The sequence below is a fragment of the Cladophialophora bantiana genome (assembly GCF_000835475.1).
Source record: "Cladophialophora bantiana CBS 173.52 unplaced genomic scaffold supercont1.4, whole genome shotgun sequence".
Classification (NCBI taxonomy): domain Eukaryota; kingdom Fungi; phylum Ascomycota; class Eurotiomycetes; order Chaetothyriales; family Herpotrichiellaceae; genus Cladophialophora; species Cladophialophora bantiana.
The window spans coordinates 352,641-373,928 of NW_015971578.1; the positions used below are offsets into that span (position 1 = coordinate 352,641).

At 49.9% G+C, this 21,288-nt stretch overlaps 7 protein-coding genes and 1 non-coding gene across 8 annotated transcripts; 4 read left to right on the top strand and 4 right to left on the bottom strand.

Moving 5' to 3' along the window:
- Nucleotides 1–659: 659 nt before the first annotated feature.
- Nucleotides 660–2,265, top strand: Z519_02928 (uncharacterized protein; the record flags this gene model as incomplete). The annotated part of the gene is made up of 6 exons (XM_016760683.1): nt 660–872; nt 1,101–1,248; nt 1,274–1,404; nt 1,473–1,682; nt 1,771–2,026; nt 2,096–2,265. The coding sequence occupies 6 exons, from the start codon at nt 660–662 to the stop codon at nt 2,263–2,265; spliced, it is 1,128 nt and encodes a 375-aa protein (XP_016622533.1).
- A 317-nt stretch (nt 2,266–2,582) lies between these two features.
- Z519_02929 (uncharacterized protein) lies at nt 2,583–4,268 on the bottom strand (the record flags this gene model as incomplete). Its single annotated transcript, XM_016760684.1, has 2 exons — nt 2,583–3,274; nt 3,326–4,268. The coding sequence occupies 2 exons, from the start codon at nt 4,266–4,268 to the stop codon at nt 2,583–2,585; spliced, it is 1,635 nt and encodes a 544-aa protein (XP_016622534.1).
- A 1,055-nt stretch (nt 4,269–5,323) lies between these two features.
- On the top strand, nt 5,324–6,543 carry Z519_02930 (uncharacterized protein; the record flags this gene model as incomplete). Its single annotated transcript, XM_016760685.1, has 3 exons — nt 5,324–5,877; nt 5,947–6,002; nt 6,287–6,543. 3 exons carry the CDS (start codon nt 5,324–5,326, stop codon nt 6,541–6,543), a joined length of 867 nt encoding a protein of 288 aa, XP_016622535.1.
- Nucleotides 6,544–7,014: 471 nt separating this feature from the next.
- Nucleotides 7,015–8,769, bottom strand: Z519_02931 (uncharacterized protein; the record flags this gene model as incomplete). Its single annotated transcript, XM_016760686.1, has 3 exons — nt 7,015–7,414; nt 7,459–7,939; nt 7,986–8,769. The coding sequence occupies 3 exons, from the start codon at nt 8,767–8,769 to the stop codon at nt 7,015–7,017; spliced, it is 1,665 nt and encodes a 554-aa protein (XP_016622536.1).
- Nucleotides 8,770–10,218: 1,449 nt separating this feature from the next.
- Nucleotides 10,219–11,291, top strand: Z519_02932 (uncharacterized protein; the record flags this gene model as incomplete). Its single annotated transcript, XM_016760687.1, has 2 exons — nt 10,219–10,436; nt 10,496–11,291. 2 exons carry the CDS (start codon nt 10,219–10,221, stop codon nt 11,289–11,291), a joined length of 1,014 nt encoding a protein of 337 aa, XP_016622537.1.
- A 2,439-nt stretch (nt 11,292–13,730) lies between these two features.
- Z519_02933 lies at nt 13,731–13,848 on the bottom strand. Its single transcript has one exon. It is a non-coding gene; the product is annotated as a tRNA-Thr (tRNA).
- A 4,643-nt stretch (nt 13,849–18,491) lies between these two features.
- Nucleotides 18,492–19,600, bottom strand: Z519_02934 (uncharacterized protein; the record flags this gene model as incomplete). Its single annotated transcript, XM_016760688.1, has 2 exons — nt 18,492–19,524; nt 19,578–19,600. The coding sequence occupies 2 exons, from the start codon at nt 19,598–19,600 to the stop codon at nt 18,492–18,494; spliced, it is 1,056 nt and encodes a 351-aa protein (XP_016622538.1).
- Nucleotides 19,601–20,170: 570 nt separating this feature from the next.
- Nucleotides 20,171–20,974, top strand: Z519_02935 (calmodulin; the record flags this gene model as incomplete). The annotated part of the gene is made up of 6 exons (XM_016760689.1): nt 20,171–20,203; nt 20,261–20,317; nt 20,375–20,390; nt 20,468–20,593; nt 20,652–20,864; nt 20,940–20,974. The coding sequence occupies 6 exons, from the start codon at nt 20,171–20,173 to the stop codon at nt 20,972–20,974; spliced, it is 480 nt and encodes a 159-aa protein (XP_016622539.1).
- Between the last annotated feature and the right edge of the window lie 314 nt (nt 20,975–21,288).

The following is a 21,288-nucleotide window of genomic DNA, read 5'->3' on the forward strand; positions in this document are numbered from 1 at the left end:
TGCCCTGCGATGGCGAACCGCGAGCTTTGAAAGCGCAATCTGCCTTTCTCGGGCCCTTCGCTCAAGCTCGGCATGAGCACGCAAAAATATATCACCGGTTTTCCGGTCTCCCTTGAAGCTGAATCTCCTCTGTCTCTTGTTTTTGCACCCGCCTGTGCTAGTGGTCTGCTCTGTATAAAAGGGGGATTGGTTCTCGTGCCCCGTCGCCTTCTTGACAACCAAAGAAAGGTAGTGATCAGTTTGTCTTTTATCCAGACCATTTCATGAGTACATCACTATGTGGCAACCAAATATTCTCGGCATCAAAAGTCTGCGTGGAAACACACTGGTCACGGCTTACATGGTTTGCTGCGGCATTGCATTTATGATGTTCGGATATGATCAGGCTGTCGTCGGAGCTCTGTCAAACAATCCCTCGCTTCTCCATCACATGGGAGTAATCACTCATCTGCTTCTTCTGTCATAGCTCATGGCTAACCCATCAATAGACGACCGACCCTCTTATTGTTGGGTGCATAGTGGCTATCTTTTCCGTCGGTGCGATATTTGGCAGTGCTGTAACAATGCTAATTGGCTATCGTACCGGCCGACGTTGGCTTATTTGTCGGTGCTAAACAACTTCTTCCATTGCAATCGAGCTCGAAACGGACTGAACTGACATGGCCAGCCTCATAGTCATCGGCTGTTTATTCCTCGTCATTGGTGCTGCCTTGCAAGCCGCGTCCTTCAGCCTCGCCCAGATGATCGCCGGCCGATTGATTGCAGGCTTTGGCGTTGGCTTCGTAAGCTGCGCCATTCCACTGCTCGCCTCAGAGATTGCGAAACCCAACAGACGCGGTATTTTGATTGCTGCACTCTTCACGCTTGCAGTAGTAAGTGCAATGGTGAGGTGTTCCAACGACGTTTGCTGACATGTATACATCTCGGTATCGTCGTGGCGGACTGGATGGTTTTTGGCTTGCTTTCGCACTCCACAAATCACGAATTTATATGGCGCCTCCCTGTTGCTTTCCAAGGCCTTTTTGGTACATTTACCGCGGTATGGGTTTCCTATCCGTAACCAGCTCGCCTTGCAGAGATGTGCTAAGTCCCAAACTCAGGCGACCATCTTCTTGCTCCCTGAATCACCGCGATGGCTGTATGCTCGGGGCTATGTCGAAGCGGCGAACAATGTCTTGGCTCGTGTTTATGACCAGACGGAGCATTCAGAGCTGGTACAAGCAACCTACGCCGCACTCAAAAGCCGAGGTTGACGACGAAGAAAAACGCGAAGAGAAGGGCTTTCGGCTCTTTACTCAATGCATCAAGGCCATGTTCTGGGACACGACCGACCTCAAGCTCGGCAGGCGATTACGTCTGTGCTTTTTGATTATGATGCTGCAGGAAATGAGCGGCTTGAACGTGGTACGTCTTTGCTTCATCACCCGCTGTCTTTTCACCCTGCTCCATACCAGGGACTAACAGAAAGTGAGATCGTTCCGTATACAAACAATCTGTTTGAGATCGACCTGAAGTTCGACGCGCTAAAGTCCACCATGATTGCTTCCATCATTCAAGTCGCGTGGGCCGCTTTCACCACCTGCGGAATGCTTACCATAGAACGATGGGGACGCCGACCGACACTGATGATTGGCACCACGATTTGCACTCTCGGGTCTGTGATATCCCGCGCTATTTCAACTGTTTTGCAAAACGGGAAGGGCAAATCACTGACTCGCACTCCGCTGTACCATGACAGGATTTACCATCTCCATTGCGATCGGCAGTGAGAGTGCCGGCTGGGCAGGGATGGTCATGTTGATCGTCTTTTTCTTTGGCTTCGCCTTCGGCATGCTGCCCATGAGCTGGCTGTATCCTTCCGAGATTCTGCCACTGCACATGCGGCACGTCGGACTGGGCGTCGCGGGCGTCACGACTTGGCTCTTCACGTTCCTCACTGTCTTCACGGGTCCAATATCTTTCACCGCTACTGGGTACAAGATCTTCATTCTCTACATCATCTTCAATGCGCTTGCATTTCCCTATGGTAAGTGCCCTCCTACTGGAGTCGAGTGACGAACACCAACACCGAGACTAATTTTCTTTCCATCTTCAGCGTACTTTCTGATGGTGGAGACAAAGGATAAGACTTTGGAGGAAGTGAACCTCGCCTTCAGTCCGGTCGCCGCTGCCAGCATCCTCGGGCCCCAGGTGATGGCCGGGACGCATGATGAGCATGATGAGAAGGCTCAGATGAGCGGCCAAGTCGTCGAGAAAGAATGGTGAAGCGATATTGTGGCATGGTGATGAGGAAGTGGGAGTGGCTCATCGTTCATTCTCTCCCTACCGGGTGTGTAACGACGCCCTTTCTCTTGATTCAAAACCAGTCGACCAAGCCAATGGATTTGGAAGACTACTATGCAAGTGTCGCAAGACGACATCTTCTATGTGGGTCCTGACTTTGGTCAAGGAACTTCCCCATCTGCCACTTATCGCGTTCAGCTTGGCGCAGGGAATCTTGATTGATTCACTCCGTAGAAAAGCAGTCCTAATTTTTGCCGTTAGTTGTTTGTGTTCTGTGTAAATGGCCCAAAATAAATTGTCTATGGGAACCCTTCACATACCTCAAATGCCCAATCTTGCATAGTGGAAGTAAAATCGATCTCGGACAGATCAAACCAGGCAAAGTCGTCGGAAGCAGGACGGTGGTGATTCTCATGGCGCTCGATGGTCTTTTTGACCAAGGACGGATCGTCCCCTGCAAGGTCGAGCTGCCTGACGGTTTCCTCTTCGAACATCTCGTGAGAAACCGGGTTGCCACACGGAGAAGAAAGTGGCGCTGTCAGATGGGCTGAGGTGTCCGCCCGTCGGTGTCTGACGACCAAGTCGGTTTCGGAATAGGCTCGGTGCAGACCGTCGAGGGATTCGGCTGCGGTGTATGAAACTTGGGTCAGGACCTCGAGGCCGGTGAACAAGGAGGAGGCCATGATCTCCGCGGCGTGCCTGGACACCGACATGGTTCTGAACAAAGTTAGGACGGAGTATGCTGCTCTCGTCAGCGCGTTTCTTGTGTGCTCCGGATATGGGTCTTTGAAAATGAGATTGGCGCCGTCATCGCTGTTGTAGGATTCGGGTGGCAGCAACATCATATTGATGATGCTCACAACCGTGCGTGTAGATGAGAGCCTACACTCGCCAATGTCAATGTGCTGACTGGGAACCTGCACACCTGACTGTGCCTCCAAGGTGTCAACCAGAATAAGCACACCCAGGTGAAAATGCAGGCTCAGGATCACTGTTGAGGAAACGTCAATAGCTAAAGTGTAGAAGCAGAATTAACGCTTACGGTAGCTGATGCGCGACTTTTCCGACAGGAAAACGTGGTCCCTTGCGCATTTATCGAGAAAGGGCCCAAAAACACGTTCGAAGCGGCTCATCTCTTGCACTACACTCTCCGTCAGGGTTTCCAGCTGAAGCTCGATAGAGCGATAGACAAGACAATCCTGGACTCGGGAGACCACCTTCCAGAAAAGAGTCTTGCATGAGGATCCGTACTGGATCATGGCAAAGACGGCCTCATCGGTCAAAATCGCCTTCGATGACTGCATGGGTCGATAAATTGTGTCAAAGGCCTCAGATTGCTTTCTCACGGGTTCCCACACTTGCGGCTCGCCGCAAAATCCAGGGAGTAAGACCGAAGGTCGGCATCTTGTCAGCGCCCGAGAACCATCGATTACGATTCCAAACCAATAGGCCGTGTCCTGCAAGTGGATATATTCTTCTTGGGCCTTGGTCTCAGCGGGTGCATTGTCCGTTGGGTCATATGGCTGTTGGCGCGCTGTCAAAGGGAATCTCGTGGCAATGGAGACTTTTGCTCTCAGATGGACATAGTGGCGGAGTGCACTCTCGAAACAATAATCAGATATCCGCTTGTCCTTGTTTTTGGACGAGAACGGCGTAGTGCCGAAGAGATACAGAGCAAGAATCGACCGATAGCTGGGCCTGGTAAGTACGCGAGCCACATCCTGATGCGCTCGTGACCAAATACTCTCCACAAAATACTCCTTCATCGCATTCGACTCTTGCGGATTGGTTTCAGCGCCCTTACCGAAATATCCGGTTGGAAGCCATCGAGCCGAGAATGCGTGCACAGCACTTATGAGAGCTTGATTGATGAGGGCGTCTTGTTCCGAATCGTCTTCGGCATCCAATGATATGTCGGGAAATCCAAGTCTCTGTTTTGTTTGTTTGTCAAGGGGTGTCGCGGGGAAGTTGTCCAGTGTCACCATCAGTCTTGAGACCAATGTGTTGGGGGCCTGCGTCCATCAGCGCACATTTTCGGCTCAGGAAAGATCCCTACAGTGTCAATCCCCTTGAAGGGATTACAGAAGGTTCCAATCCACAGGCCTAGTTGAGGCTCGAATAGAGTGGTGAAGATGTCCCACAGCATATGATGCAGCGTCATCGCTTGCTGTCTCCGAGCGGCAACATGTTCGCGGGAATGCAAGATGCTTGTGGAGGTGGATGTCGAATGTGCGAGATTTCGCCTTCTGTCACCTGTTGAGGCTTCTTTCGCGGGTCTCCTCAGACGCCGACGTTCAGACCGACTACTACTGGTCCCTTGGTCGATCCACTACATCTGTCACACACATATTCCACGATATACGCCAGGTGAAAATACTTACGTCGAAGCTGCAAAATTTTGCTCGGCGTATGCAGTTGGTACATGAGCTCTCGCAGATGGCAGCATCACACCCAATCCGAGATTTTCTGCAAGGGTCACAGCTGGTGAATTGTCTGCGACGCGCCATCCCGTTATTAGACAACTGCAGCACTGTGTCCATGTCCATTCCAAGGATCCGGAACTGGCTGTGCATCATGATCACAGAAAAGAAATCGAGGAAGAGGGTCGAGGCCGCAAGGGGCTTCAGCCTCGGCTGAGGTTAGTCAGCCAAGTCTGTTATCGGAGCCGATCACGTGAGACTTCAGGTCTACCACTTCTGGGGAGTATTGTCGGAGATAATCTAGAACAGGAGTCGGAATGACAAGGTCTACGACAGTCAGAGCGCAGACAGACGCAATTCCGGGCTCGCGATGGACGATGGTGTCGGAGATAAAATGTCCAACATGGGTAAACGAATACATCATGGAACAAAAGCACGTCACACCGCCGTCCGCAACTGACCATGGACTCCATGTATCTGTGCTCCGGGTATCAAAGACTAGCAAGTCTGCTCTTCAGAGATCACCCTACTAGTACATTCACCATCGCGTGTGTCGGTACCTGTAGCCACGCAGCAGCCAAACGTCCACCGCTACACAGTCGCAGAAGCATTCCCGCACCATGCCACGCATCTTTTTCATTACCGGCACTTCCTCCGGCTTCGGGCATTATTATGCCCAAGAGGTCCTCGATCGCGGAGACTATGTCGTGGCCACCGCACGAAACCGGTCGCAGCTCCGATTCGAGGGCGCGAACGAAGACAATTCTCTCGTGGTCCGACTGGACGTGACGGACAAAGAGAGCATTCAGAAGGCGTTTGAACAAGGACTCGAGAAATTTGGCCGCATCGATGTTGTCGTCAACAACGCCGGCTATGGACTTGCAGGGTGCTTTGAAGAGTACAACGACGCTCAAATCAGACAGCAAATGGACATCAACTTCTTCGGGGTGCTCGATGTTACTCGCGCCGCTATGGAGACGATGCGTACCGGCCAGAGTCCACCCGGTGGTCTAATCCAACAAGTTACCAGCATCGCAGGCCAGATAGGGGTTCCTTTGTTCAGTGTCTACTGCGCTAGTAAATGGGCTGTTGAAGGATTCACTGAGGCTGTCAGTCAAGAGGTGAAGCCTGAGTGGGGAGTAAAATTCACGGTGATCGAGCCGGGTGGGTTCAGGTACGTGTTTTCAGCACCTTTTCTATCGCAGCAACTTATACAATAGTAAAGTCAATAACAGCTCTCCAGAACCGATTGGGCAGGCCGCAGCATGGTATTTGCCAACCGTCACCCTTCATATGACCGTACGTCGACCCACTTCTTAAAGCATAGCTTCTCTCTCCTCCCTTTGACATTTCTATTTTCACTGTATCCGCTATGCTCTCCGCATTCATCAGTCAATTCTGTGCTGTAGATGTGACCATGGAAACAGTCTTATATCTGCCCTCGTTCCCCTGCCTGTCATTTATTTGAGGGGGGGACAGGAGAGCTTCCACCACAATGGATCTGAATGATTCACTCTTGCATGCGATACGTCCTTGCCTGGAACAAAGCTTGTCGCTGACCGAATCCACTTTTCACCCTCTAGATCTCGACGCCGCCGATCGCATGGGAAAACGCCACATGACACAAGCCGGGGACCCCATCAAAGGCGCGAAAGCAATGTACGAGCTGGCGATTTTGGAAAACCCACCATTGCGCGTGATTCTGGGCTCGGACGCCTATGCAGCTGTCACGAACAAGTTAAAGCAGAATGAGCAGAACTGTCAGAAGTTCGAGAAGCTGAGTAACAGCACGAATGTGGAGGTGGAGGGGGTGTCGCAGGAAATAGGAATATCGAGTTAGGGACAGAAGGACGGGCAATCAACGTCGTGTCTTCATTTCATAAGATTCTGATCTTGCAGGTGAGGGAATGTGGCATGTCCTGTGGCGGGCTGTGGTTCTATCGAGTACTATGCGTCTATCTGAATCAAGAGAAGAGAAGAGAGTCGAGGAGTCGAGGAGTAGAGTAGTCGAGCGAACAGGTGTCTCTAGGCTAGTCTTGGTAATGGTCTAGCGAAAAGTGTTATGCGACACTTCGTATGTGGCTCACCATTCGAGAGTTTCAGTGTGATACTCCATGAATTATGGAGTACGAGGTGCTTGCATACTAACAAATAAACTTGGAAGTACCGGAAGCAGTCACTTGTAGGCAGCTACGACGTCTTGGTACGTCTCGTTACTTTACGCTGTTCAAGTGGAAGGAATAACAATTCTGTCTTAGAGACGCCTTGGTTATCCCTCAGGTATGTCACTGTTGAGAGTGCTGCTTCAGGTTCATACCGTTCTTGACCGTTGGACGCCCACGCCAACGACAACAGTTTCATCTAGTGGCACTGACACAGCGGAAGATGCTGCTGCTGTCTTTCTTTCCACCTTTGCTTGAAGGTCCGTATTAGCCTCGCTCCTGATAATCGTCACTCTTTCGTGCATGAAAGCTTTTCTAATCGACTGATCGGTTGTAGCCTTATCCAAGATTTGGTTTGCTCTCCGGATGGCCCAAGGTTCAGCTGTGCCTTGAGACGTGTCTACAAGTTGAGTTTTGGTTGCGAAATCGATTAATGGATATGAGGAGAGCTCTGGGAGATACGCGCCTGTTGTCCACAGCCAGATCAGAACAGCCCACACAATGCCTAGGACCAGTGCCTGCAGAGCGCAAAACACTATGAACATTGGACTGCTCCAAGTTAGCTATATTACAATGAAGCAGAGGGGCCATACCGATCGACGGCTATTTTTGCATAAGGAGCCCCAATCGAGGCTTCCGTGTAAAACTCAGGTGGCAGTCCGGCCACAATGTTTCTCGCTTCCAGCTGAACGTTTCCAAAGTTATTGAAATTAAACAGCCAAAACGGGAAGGCTAGAATACTGTGGAAGGTCTGATACGGCTCAATAGACCAATATTCACTTTCCAACTGGTCCTGAACTGTCCAGAAGTACTGCGCAATGGAAGCGGGGGCAGGGATTCCTGCCGCGCTGAAATTAAAGAGCCATGCAAAAGCATTTTTGAGCCCTTCAACATCAAGATCTGTGTCTTGCACAGGATCGGTGACCTTGTCGATGGAGAGAATCGAGAAGTTGGATCTCGCGGTTGTTACCGAGGCAAGACGACGGTGGATCGAGAAGGTTGTGGTGACCTCCGGCGGTTTCGGTTCTGTCCAGCATTCATTCTCGACTATTCCTTGAGTGCAAACAAAAATGCCTGAGAAGATCAGCATATACACGGTGAGAACATTGTCTCGGCCTACCCGCGAATAATGAGCCCACCGCCGACTGGCTCCGTGCGAGGCAGAATTTGATGCCGATCAGAAACCCTGGTTGACCAAACACCTGGCAATCCTTAGAATCGATAAATGTGTCATTGCGTATCCCTCGGACAAAGTCGATCTGTAGTGAGGGAACGCCTGGAATTGTCACAACTGGATACAACGGATAATTTGTTGGTGGCCAGGGCGTTGTCATGATCAAACCGCCCGATATCAGGTATGCATTGCAGACCATGCCATCTTCACACGTCACTGGATCTATGGTTGTTGCATGCATCGGGTTGACAACCAGGTTTGACGCTGTGGCCACGATTGAATATGGCAACACGACGAATTCGTAGCCAGTGTTGGTTTGCTGGTATTGCTGCAGATATTCGGGTATGTATGATCCATTGAACTGGCCAACACCGGCCGTGACGTTATAAGTGCTTACGGAGTCATATACCACCTTTAGTTGCGTCCGTGCGAACAATACGACCCCGGAGATCCAAACCGCACTCGACAGCCCGATTCTCGTACTTGCAGCCAATCGATCCTTCCAGGAACCGTGTTTGCTGAAGGCAAGACCGATTGTTCCAAGAATCCCCGTCGTTGGCGAAAGTCCGAGCAAGCACAGTGCATCAACACCGTCCCTCCTGCTAGACAGAGACCATTGTAGTAATTCGCATGCTCTCAACATCACGGCGGAAGTGCAGACGGAGAGCACTCCTTCCAGGAACCTGAGGATCGTTAGGGTGTTTGATATGTCAATGTGCAGGAAGTTCATGGTATTTGATCTGCTCCGGAATATTCTGTCAGTCCTCGAAAAAGGGAATGAAAAATTTTACAGTAACAACAACAAGAATGCCATACCTAAGGCTCGTCATTGTCGACACTGAGAAGGTTGCTTGTGCAAACCATGCTGTGAGCGCAAATATTGCCGTTGTGATTACGATGAGGACAATATCCCACTTTGTCCGATAGAGGACAAGCAATGTTGGGTTCACGGAGCGCGCTGACAAAGGTGCCGAGTTCCCTGTGGTTGAACCTGTTCGATGCGGCCCGTCATGATTGAATGTACCGACAGCTGTCTCTGAAGATGACGCTTCAGCCGTGTGCTCCTCTGTTCTCGTGTGGCTTTCTGTACGGTCACGCCCAAGGAGATTCGCTCCTCTCGCCACCAAGGTGGCTTGATGATCACTGCGTAGATGCGACATCCAAGTCGAACTGCGATGACCAATACTGGGAGTGATTGAAAGCAGAGGATACTAATTGTTCGCCCGAGACGGACTGGCAGTCAGTCATGAGACAAAATCGCACTCTAGTGTGGATATCGTGAAGTCTGCTATAGCAGCCATAGCACATTATGGAAATGTCCAGATAGCCGTCCATTATGAAGGCAAACATTGATGATGCAGGGGGATGAGGCTGAGGGATGGAGTGTTAGGCTCTACGTGCAGTGAGCCTTACCAATTCCTGGCGTGCAATTTGCGCATTGAAAGGCAGCAATGCACCTCTCCTGGAGGAGATGATTCCAGTTGGCGCATCTAAGTATTGGGACAGCTAGTTTTCTGCAGCCCAATTACATCGCCCGCATTCTCCCCTTTCAGTCAATAGAGCACCGCAAAGCACCGTTCAGTGGAGATTGCTGTTGACATTTGCCAAGGCTCTCGGCGCTCGGTTTAACCCGCGACCCGCTCAAGGGTTCCGAAAATGGCCTAGTGGGGGTGAGTCCAATATGATGGCGAAAGAAGCCACAGCAACTATCTACCCTCGCTACCTCCTGGAGCTCGTGTTTGCGATATTTTCGGTATTTACGAAAATCCATGCTCCCCTTCTGGAATCTTGCACAGCCCCTTCTGGAGGTCATGAGATTCCGGCAACAGGGCAAGTTAAGACGTGGAAAAGACTGGAGATGCTGCGCAGAGATGACCGGAGGGATCTCAGCCTTATATTCGAATGGAATCCGCGTATCTGGCATCTTTCAGAGACTTGCAGGTAGTCTTTGGTCTATCCACTTCTGCTCCCTTGACTCCCGTTTCCTACGCCACTGTGTCAACAAAAGATGAGGAGCTCGAGATGTTCTCTTGCTCATGCAGTATTGTTGCTGTGTGGGCTATCGTCTCATTATGGTCAGTGACATTGGACGCAAGCGGATCCGGTCTAGGCTCTAGCTAATGTCGGAACAGTAACCGGCCAATCGTGCCAAGCAGATTGTACAGCGACAGTTGGCAATATGTACCAGCTTATATGGACCCCACGAGCCTTCGACACCACAATAGTTGCCGCTACTGTTGTCCAAGTCATCAATACCGACCTGGACACTACCAAAACTTCCACTGTCTTCAATAAACTACCGGCCGGCTATACCATTCCCACAAACACCAACGCCAAGGGTACACAGACTGTGGAAGTGACATATTGGAGCACTGGTAAAATGCACACCACCGATATGTATGTCCTTGTTTGAGTATCACGTATTAAAGAACCATGAGAGGCTAATCTCGCGGCAGCGCTTTCCCTACGGTGTACAATATTTATCCCGATAGGTACACGTGGAACGGAACGCTGGCCACAGTGGATGCTGGTGGAACTACTACCTGCTCAGTCGATGCCGATACAGTGATTGTAGTGGACTTCCCCGGGACACAACCGTCAACGTTTACGACACCGACCAACAGTTATGGGCCCGATCCCGGAGGCCTCTTATTTTCAACCATGTATCTGGACGGTGGAATGTTTCAACCATTCAAATCCTTTTTCTCGACCGAGGCCGCCCTGCAGACGTGCAATACTGCGCCTTTTATAGCGCCTGCTGTTGCTGAATTGACAGCGAGATTTATCACGCAGACATCGACATCATATGAGGGTGGATCTTCACCCGCTACCACAGGTCAGACTAAACCATCTTCGAACGGTGCTCAACAGGCCTCTTCAGAGGCCTCTTATGCCACGAACACCCAACCAGAGCCCTCCCCCGCTTCGGAGACGGCATCAGGGGTATCCAAGGCTACGACTGTCAAGGGAACCTCTGATCTACCCTCCCAAACTCCATCGGTTCAAGAGAGCACAATGACATCGCTCGCCACAATCGTAACGGATGGCCCATCGGGATCCGTAACTCTCGTCAACACCATTGAAATTGTCAGTGTCGTCGTGATATCAACACCTGACGGCACGACTCCTACCGAGACACCTACTACTTCAACAACCGTGCAGGCAAATAAGGCATGCAATCACAGGCCGAGGTTCTGGATAGGGATAGCAGTAGTGGCCGCCAATTTGCTATTTGTGAACCAACTGCGCTGAATAATTGGGTGGATACGGAGTACCTGAAGAAGGATTTCATCATTGATCCCACCCAGCCCCTGTGGGATAGTGGCTGTCCACTTGGATTACTCAGAAGGAATGTCTTTTCCTTGAGCATTGAACAAAAGGGGAAGTGGCAGAGAAGGCGCGAGTTTTCAAATATTGCGTCGAGTGGTCGAGTCGGCGAATTACCCACCGAACAGCTGTCTAAACTACCTCGTAGGTACCTGCCAACTGGCAGCAAATAAGTGGACATACACCACCATGTGTTGGACTGTGAAACTCCACGACTTTCGATAGGAGATTAGCAGTATCTACAACCCATGACCTCGTTATCACCACCTCTACCAACTCAACCTTGTGCGGCCTCGCTACACTACCGATGCACTTTTCTGATCTACTGCCTCACCTGAGACTACATTACCACCAGGACCTTCCCACTTGGGGCTTTTGTTTACACCTGAGGACTATTTCGATTGTCAGAGCCTGAGGTAATGACAAAGGTTATGGCTGCTTTCATAACGTTGGAAAGTATTGAAAGCAACGTGTTAACTAGGATTTCGAAAGGGACTTTGGGGAGAGCTTGGTCCTGATTTGGGTGTACGAGTAGGACGAGGGAACATGACGCCAGTAGACTGATGGAGCGCAATGATTTCTGCCACCATTCCCCGAAGGTCCCTCTCAACAATCGATCCCAAAACAGGATCTGCTGAGGCACGGTTCTCCTAACACTATAGCACTCTTTATTGTATCGATGGCTTTATCGTGTTTTGTAGCGACTTGCACATATCTGATCTCATTTACGCCTCCTGGGAGCATTCTTGTCACATCTGAAGCCATGATTCTTTCGAACTAGGTTGATTGAACACTTACTGTGCCAGAGAGTGCGGTCTACACGTATTTCAACCTCCTAATCAGTCAGGACCCCAACAACCTAAATTCAGGGATGAAACTCTCCAGATAGCAGAAAGGGAATACGTGGGCGCCTGGCGTCACGCTACAGGAGGCTTTGAACTCTCTGGCTGCGGCTCCTGGCGTGTGGTTACTTATTCAAAGCCCTACCGGACGAGCGGAGTAGAGCCAGGCGCAGCGAGGCAACCGACCGATAGTTCTCTGTGGTAAGGCTTCAACCACGAGACCCGCCGCGGAGATGATGGTTGCAGCTGTAAAGCGCCATGTGAAGCCGCCGCAACAATCAACCCCTGGGGCCACACCAGTGATAGCTTTTCAAAGTGTTATATTATACCAGGCTTCTACCTTGGCGCGAATCGCCTCTGTGATCAAGATTTGTATAGACTGTTTCATGTTGCAGCAAGACAGAACACGGCATTCCCGCATTCTCAAATTCTTGGTCGGTGCTTGGGCAATGAGACCGTCGAGCCGGGCAGGCAAAAGAATGGGGGGACGGGCTAGCAAGCCCAAGCAAGGCGTCCTCGGAGCGAGAGATGGATGGCGATAAAGCTACGGGCCCCAAAATGCCTAGGTACGTGACCACCGAACCGCTCTATTGTACCTCGTACTTGATGGAATTCTTGTGAAACGGGAATCTTTGTTTCGCTCTCCAGTCAATCAGTTGATCCCTCTAAGATTGACGCCCGCTGTCGTTGTTGCCATTCCACTATTCTGCACTCCAAAACAAATATACGTTATTCAGATACATACCTATTGGACCTAGAGAGTCGAAATAGACTGAAAATGGGTCGGAGGACGTGTGTGCTCGTGTAGATGTTACTTGACCTAATTAGAGTTAGTGTGGATGTCATAGCACAAGTGAAATATGCCAAGACACTAGTAATAATGGCTTTTAAAATGCGGCCTCCCAGGCCACATAGATTTAGCTATTAGTTCTGATACACTTTCACGTCTCATTTCACATAGGCGTTATAAGGCTTGGCACTGCGGACACCCTTTTCTGCTCACGACAGACTCTGATAGATTGTCCTTTTACAATCAGTCAATTTAAGTTGGTTCAACTCGATAAAGGGGTTTGAGGGAACCGGGTAGTACTACAACGAGGCTGCGGCAATGTTCTCGGCAATTGCGCATTTCTCAGAGAGCAAGCACACACTGATATGTGGAATTATTGGTCGTATGCGAGGATTTGGTTCTGCTGCAATAAATGCTCCCAAGACCTAGTCATGTACCAGCCCAGACACCAGAATCGTTCAAAAATGGTACCATAGTATCTCGCACCAGTTGATATACCTTGAACCACCGATATGCCTGTACAAATACCACAGCACACAAAAAGATCATTCTCACTGTTCTTGGCGTCTTGGCAGTGTTCAACGAACTTCTTTCCAACCAGCAGCTCCACCTGCCAAGAAATAGGAATGTGCGCAGAGTATCTTGCAAGGGAAAAGTAGAAGATGTTGAATCAATCCGAACCAATCCAATTTAATCCAAACAAAAAAAAAGTATCGAAACAGCAAAAAGAGATGCCTCCATTGAGAGTCGAACTCAAGACCTCGACATTCCAGTAGTATGATAGCTTTTTCTCATTTTGAGAGTTGGCTGGCTTTACTAGTGTCGCGCTCTACCGCTGAGCTATGAAGGCCGATGAGATTAATGGATCTGAAAGAACCCAAGCTGTCTCCCGGCCACTTGTTGAAAGAAATTATGATAAAGAAAATTATATAGCGCGGGGAAAGTTTGGGCTCTGTGTGGAGCCGAGCTCCGAATGGAATGGAGGGGCTGGCGAAAGCAGGTGGGCCACCAGGCCCACTCACCCATCAGGTCCTCGACTTTCTCGACAAGGTTCAGTGACTTTACTAGGTTTCATCCTTGATAAACCCGTTAATCTTCTCCGTACTTCCATAAACGCCCTGCAGACTCCATACCTCTTATGGTTCGCTACAATTTGTATCAAGAGAAATACGACCGGAATCCGAACGAGTGAACGTCAAAGAAGAGACGGCTGGCTTCTTGCACGTTTCTGGAAACTTCGCGGATCAATCCCAGGAATAGTCCGCTGACGAAAAAGTCTTTGCTCATGTCGCCTGTTTCGGTGAGCAGCCGGTCCAGTACCTCACTCTGAGTCTCGAAGTCTCCCAAGGCGATGATAGACTCCTCCTATTATACTTCTAGGTGCGAGGAGTTTCATAGAGTCCTCGCCGAGGATGTCGCGTTGGGAACCGTACAATGCGTTCGGCTTCTCCAGCGCCGGGTCATATAGTTCTTTCCACAAATAGTCCGAGTACATGGGGAACTGCGCTTGCAATGGCGCGGGGCCTTCCAGACCAAGGTACTCCATAAACCCCTCCGCAACAGTCCTCTTATACACCAGGTCTTTCTCAAGCTTGGCAAATGACCTGGCTCCCAGGTTGAAAAAACCAGCCAATGCGCATGAGAGGCAGGAATCTGGCAAGCACATTTCCACCCTTCCTTTTCAAGTTGTCGCTCAGATTCTTGTGCGCAGCAATGAAGATATCTGAGATGGGGATTTGTGGCTTGGCCTCCAGGTCAAGGTTAGCATACCACTGTCTGAGTTTCATTGCAAGTAGCAGTTGACCTTCCAGCCTGGACTTGTTGCGCAGTAGGTACAAGTTCTCGGACCGGGTTACAAGCTCATTTCCAGTCGAGAAGCCACGCAGGTCCTCCGCAATGCCATCAGGCAGCTGTGAAAGGCTGATAGCTAGGTATACCAATTGCGGCAAGCACGGTTGTACAATGCCGACTCCTTAGTCTGAAACCCAAGCTCCTTGGGACTTTTCCACTGCCAAAAATATTCGACCACAATAGTCTAGCAGCTGTCCGCCAATTTCGGTACTGCTGTTGTCGTAGCTTGATGATACAAATCGTCAGTATATACTCATATAGATTCTAGTTTGTTGTCTCATGCAAGCCTTCGATGAGCTCGTGAGCAGAAGGATGATCAAACTACACCTCGTCCTTGTAAATTTCCACGAAAGAGCCACATACTCTCTTGACAATTTTGGTTGGCTCGAGGAACTTCTCCTCTGTCAGCATGTAAGGGTTTGCGTTTAAAACGAGAGCTTTGCAAACTGTCCTCAGATCGATAGAGTTCGGGTGGCCAGCGAGGAGCAAGAAGATGTCGTGGAGCAGGTTGATCTCGCCTTCTCCCAGGGGCTCTTCAAGGTGAACGAATCAGCCGTGACACATATTCATAAGCCCACAGGGATGCCTCAGCATAATTTTCCTCTGTTTTTGTATCCTCATGGCCCTTTCTAACTCTTTTAGCATTAAAACAGCCCACAAAATTAGCCCTTGTAATTTTTCACGGATAGTCCTTTCGATATTGTTTAGTAGTGGTTGCTGGTTCTTGCAATCGCGAATGCGGTTTCGTGCAAACAACTCAATATTCTCGCCCACTATTCCTAGATTGAGAAAGTTATTTTCAGTACCCTTAAAATGACACTCGAGATAAGGGGTGCTTTGAGATAGAAAAGTGACTCTGGCGTTGGTCTCGGATCGATGCCTCAGACTCAACAGGAACTCAATGAACTCAACTGTGGCTTGCCCTTCTTCACACTCGTCTAGACTGTCAACTGGCAACCCCCAAGTTCGTAAAACCTTCAAAGTTTCAAGTAAGAGTGTAGAAGGAGCGACTGAGGTATTTGTCCGGGTTAGGAGTATTGGAGAAGCGCTAGATTTCGTAGGCTGTCCCAAAAACCCAGAGATAGTCGTTCAGCCAGACCTGTATCCCTTGCCAAGAGCTAGGACACCAAAGACAACGCAAGAATTTGTGGTGCCAAGGTGCATCTGGGAGCCGAACGGGAAGAATGCGTGAGCTGAGGCTGTGGACGTAGGTTGTCTCTACAAAATATGCGACGCAAATACAGTTTTCCCGCTGCCTGCGGCCCGGAGTCAGCGAGGCTTGATTTGGGTATTTGTACATTATAATTTACCTGCAGCTCCTATGATCCACAGAGGATGTCTATCCAAAGATGAAGCCGGGTTTTGTATTTATGATCGTCAAAAAGCCATCGGCAAGTTTCTCCGAGGTCTTCGTGTTGGAGGCTGGGAGGCGTAGACCTGCTTTTGCATTTGAAAATCCATCGCAGAGCTGTCGTAACAAAGTAGATACTACAAGAAGTATTACGTCAGAGTTGCAAATATTGGTGAGACAAAAATCCTACGGTGCTCAGAGTGTGTTTTTGAGACATTTTGATACCTTTGGAGTTGCCTTCCTCAGTGGGACTCTGACAACGTACGTATATCCTGAGCGCCACACAGCTCAAGGCGATGTTCGACCTGTTGTTTGCATACTGTGTACTTTTGCCTCGATAAGTCGCATGATTGTTTCCGGAGTGAGGAACCTGGAGACTATAATACCTTTTGCCTCCCTGATACCGGTTTCTTTTGGAGGTCATCCAGAAGTATAACGACGAGCGTAGTAGCTCTCACGGTTGGGTGCGGAAGGCGGAATTCAGGAAACAACTACTATAACTGCATATATGAGCCGAGGCCAGGACTGATCATAAGAGGGCAAAAGCGATTCCTGGTGAAATCCAGGATCCAGTACACAGAAGTGAGTAATGACAACTATGAAGCTAAAACCTGGCTGCTCAAGTAACGGTAGCAGATGAAAGACGAAGTTAGACGCCAGTCTGCACTGCATCAACGAAACGAACCTGTGTCTGAAACGCGCAAGGAGGGTCCAACTGCTCCGCTGGATCATGTTAATCTAGTAAGGCAGGGGCAAACGTCTAGACAAGCCGGTCGAACAAGGGGTATCTGCCACAGACACCCATCAGCTCAAGAGCGTTCTCCTTGGAAGATGCTAGCACTCAACACATTCAAGGCTCGCTGTAGAGCCCAACGGTTACGGCGTCAGACCCTATGTTTCCGCGCGAGCCTCGTGGTTCAACTTCGCTTCCGCGAATACCAGAGTCATTTAAACACAGAACCGAAGAAACTTGCAAGAACAATATCTAAAGATGACCAAGGCTTGGAAGGCCCATTGATATGGTTGTTGCGAAACTGCCAAACAGAGCAGAACAGTCATCACCGTGGGGAGGCAATGCGCCACCAGATTCGCACCAGGGTGAAAGAACCGAGATCGATAGCCAGCGACCGAAAGTGCCTAGTTCCCGACTGCAACGTCCAAATGTATCTGACCCTCGACAGCAGTCCGCCTCAGCTGAAAGGCGCGAGCCTCAACGTCAGGAGAGCGACGCAGTCTCTGAGCCAAAGGGAGACAAAGGCCAGCAGTCACCTACAATTCGAAGCCACCAATCCCCAATCCGATCTCAGATAACAGCATCCGGAGTGGGAAATGACCTTCCACCGAACCTCGAGAGCCCTTCTAGACAAACTTCTCAATCAATACCCATAAGACGTTCTCGGCAGGACGAGCGGTCAACGGATCGATCGTCAGCCTCGTGATGCACGGACCATCGACAACAACGAGAGACCGCTACGAGAGCCAGAAGGCGGGAGCGCTGCGTCTTGTTTCTTTCTTTTTTTTTCTTGAGCAGGGAGGACAATGATGGCATCATGAACCACATCGACAACCAAGTACAATGTGGAGGCTGACAAAGAGCTTGGGGAGTTATACTTGAGCTATAACCCAGCGGCTTATCCAGTATCTTCCAATGGGATAGTTTACACAGCAAGCCATGTACAGCACATTCCAACACTCGATAACGAGGAGACAACAGACACGATCGATACAGCACATGTGTTAATACAAAGCTTCTCGAGAAAAGAGGCGAATGCATCCTAGTGGTTTTCATGTGTAGAATAATGACGAGCCTCGGCATTCTGAGTACGTATTAGCGAACGAAACAGTCTGAAAAAAGAGCGCGCTTATGGTCGATACTTACATCATGTCACGACCTAGCTGCCTCAGGTTTGGGCCTTTTTCAGCGAAGCTGGGGAGACGTCTCGCCAAACTTGTAATATAGGCCTAAGGATCTAACCATCCACGTGCAACATGAACGTCTTAGTGTGCGGTTTTCGCTGAAGTTCCTGCAATTCTGTTGAACGTGCCCTTGTAGACTTCATCTTTGCATGGCCTGTCAAAATAGACCAAGGTCCGGTGAATGAACTTTTCCGGACAACTTAGAGAGGGAAGGAAAGAGATTGACGTCTGATGAGGCGAACCGATGCAACACCTCTGTCAAATTTGACTCTTTGACAACAATGCTGTTGCCTAGGCTGGAGTGAATGGTGATAGTTTTCCTTGTGCCTTCGGTGAGATTTTCCGAACGTACTGTATACCGTGCCTATACGGCTCTAAGGAGGACTGTCTGGGTTTGCGGGTGATACAGGAGGCGGTTCTGGTTGTGCTCGCCTCTTAGGCTTGATGATCAGGAGGATAAACATGCCAACGACAAGAAGCAATAATAAGAGCAGGATTTTGCGTTTTGTATTGCGTCGTTGGTAGTTGGTGGCAACAATGAGCTCCTTCTCCGCCCCTTTTACGTCTGTAGCCATTCGTTCCACATTGTAGTCAATGCGATCAAGCATTGTGCCCTGGTCGATGACCATGGCCTGTAAGTCGCGGAATATGTCGGCCAACTCGATGATGCCTTTGGCGATATCGTTGATTTCTTGTTCTCGCTGTGCAATTGCGGCGTCGTGTCTATGCAGTCGTTTCTGTGCAGTTTGCTGTAATGCTGATTGCCCCAGTCTTTTATCGGCGTCAGACTCTAAGAGGGCTGGGTCGGAGTATGGGTTCTGAATTGGGATCGGAGTCGGAGAACGCCCAATTGGTGATTCGAAGCCACCTAGTTGACGGAGCTTGTTGAGGTAATTGCTCTGTTTCTTCCTGAATGTGGCGCTCACTTCCTGAACTCTTGATGCTAGAGCGACTTGGATGTTTTTTGCCATGATCTCGTCTCCTTTTTGAAGGTTCCCTGTCTCCCTGGCCTCCTTCACCATACTCTCGATGCGCTTGATGGCTTTTTGGCATTCCTGGAAGCCTCTCGTGATCTCTGTCGTCAATATCTCTATTTCGCGCTCCTCCTGCAGCTTGACCGACTCGTCGTCGAACCCCGGAAGCACGTGCTTTGAATGAAGCTTGTCCAATTTTGCAGCTTTGAGAGTGATATCCTTGAGAATATCGCCGACCTCATCTTGGACATCAATCCAACGGGGAGGGAGCAGATCCATCTCTATGACCGCATCGCCGTCGTTATCGTATGCCCCGACAGACATGAGACCCCTGGTCTCTTCTGAGCCTTGGTCAGCATAGCCATTCGAGGTGGATGGAAATCGCGGTTTTTTGGCAGGATGATGGGAGTATGACTGGCGATAGGAGATATAGCTAGACGACAGTCAGAAAACTCATCCCTTGCAACAGGGAATTTTGAACTATACAGATTCGTCCGGTCTCTCCACATATTGAGATCTGGTGAAATTGATCGGATCACATGCGTCTGGCGTTTTCCGTGTGATCCTTGGTTGCTCTGACTGGCATGCTGGTCGTGCAGTGCAGTCGCCGAATAGAGAAGAAAGATCTAATTCAAACGCTTCTCACGATATCAGAGGCATGGGAGCAGCAAGCATTGTCAAAGCAACATTGAACATACGTTGCGCGACACAGGCAGCCGATGCGAATGGGCGAGCGAGCAGCAGCGAGTTGATCAGTCTGAGGATCGGTGACGAATGAAGGGGACGGAAAATCAATAATCCGAGGACCGTCCAATCCTCCCGCAATCCTTCTCCCTTTTGTCCCTTTCAGCTTGGGGCCAAATTCCAGCGCCAAATCCAGTGGAGTTCGAGACTTGCCCTTTCCACGAACAACTTTACTTGTAACCCTGCATTTCCAGTTACGCCGCCGCTTCAGCTGCTTTCAAAGATATATCCTCCTCTGAGGAACCAAACTTATTTATACCCCCTTTCCTACCACTGCGCACCACCAGCACTTGACTCTGACTGCAACGCCCACTATTTCGTGATCGATTTCCACCATGGTATGGCCGCACATGGCAACTGCGACTGCGGTTGCAGTGGTGAAACATTTCTCTATTGGTTCACGGACTGACAGTTCTTGAATCTAGGCGGACTCCCTGACCGAAGAACAGGTCTCTGAATTCAAGGAAGCTTTCTCTCTGTTTGTATGTCTGTTTGTCTTCCTACGTTGCTGCCTTGAATGCTGACGAAAAACCCCGCAGGACAAGGACGGCGACGGTATGTTGACCCCTTTGCAACCCCGACGAGCTCGTTGCTGGTCGAGGGTGGTATGAGATCTAACATGAGATTTCCAGGACAAATCACAACAAAAGAGCTGGGCACGGTGATGAGATCCCTCGGCCAGAATCCTTCAGAATCGGAACTCCAGGACATGATCAATGAGGTGGACGCAGACAACAATGGCACCATTGACTTCCCAGGTACGAAGGACCAGTCAATATCAGTGTTGTTAGCAGATTTGGCTCACAACTTGGTTAGAATTCCTCACGATGATGGCCCGCAAGATGAAGGACACAGACTCCGAGGAGGAAATCCGAGAGGCATTCAAGGTGTTTGATCGCGATAACAACGGCTTCATTTCCGCCGCCGAGCTGCGTCACGTCATGACCTCAATCGGCGAGAAGCTCACGGACGACGAAGTGGATGAGATGATTCGAGAGGCGGATCAGGATGGTGATGGCCGCATTGACTGTAAGCAAAATATCTTCTCCTTTCACCCATTTATTTGGAGTCTGTTGCATCAGGGCTGATCAGCCTAAAATGCAGACAACGAATTCGTGCAATTGATGATGCAGAAATGAGCGAAATAACGACAGAACCCATCACGGGTGCAGAGCAATGGACAGGAGCAAGGATAAGGGCTTCTAGAATGTGGAGAGCCGTCGACAAGGTGGTGAGAAGAGCTCCTGGATGGTGTTTGGCAAAGCGGGATCTTCAAGTTTCTGCTTCATAAAGACCAGTTCTGAAATGATTCAGGCGTCCTGGGCAAAGTGCGCCCCTGAAGTACTTGAGCGAGGTACAATGCAACCCACCTGAACAGTCTCCTGCGGTCCAATGCGATGTCGTAGACCCTATGTTATCCGTCAAGTTCATTGTTGATTCCTGGGTATCCTTA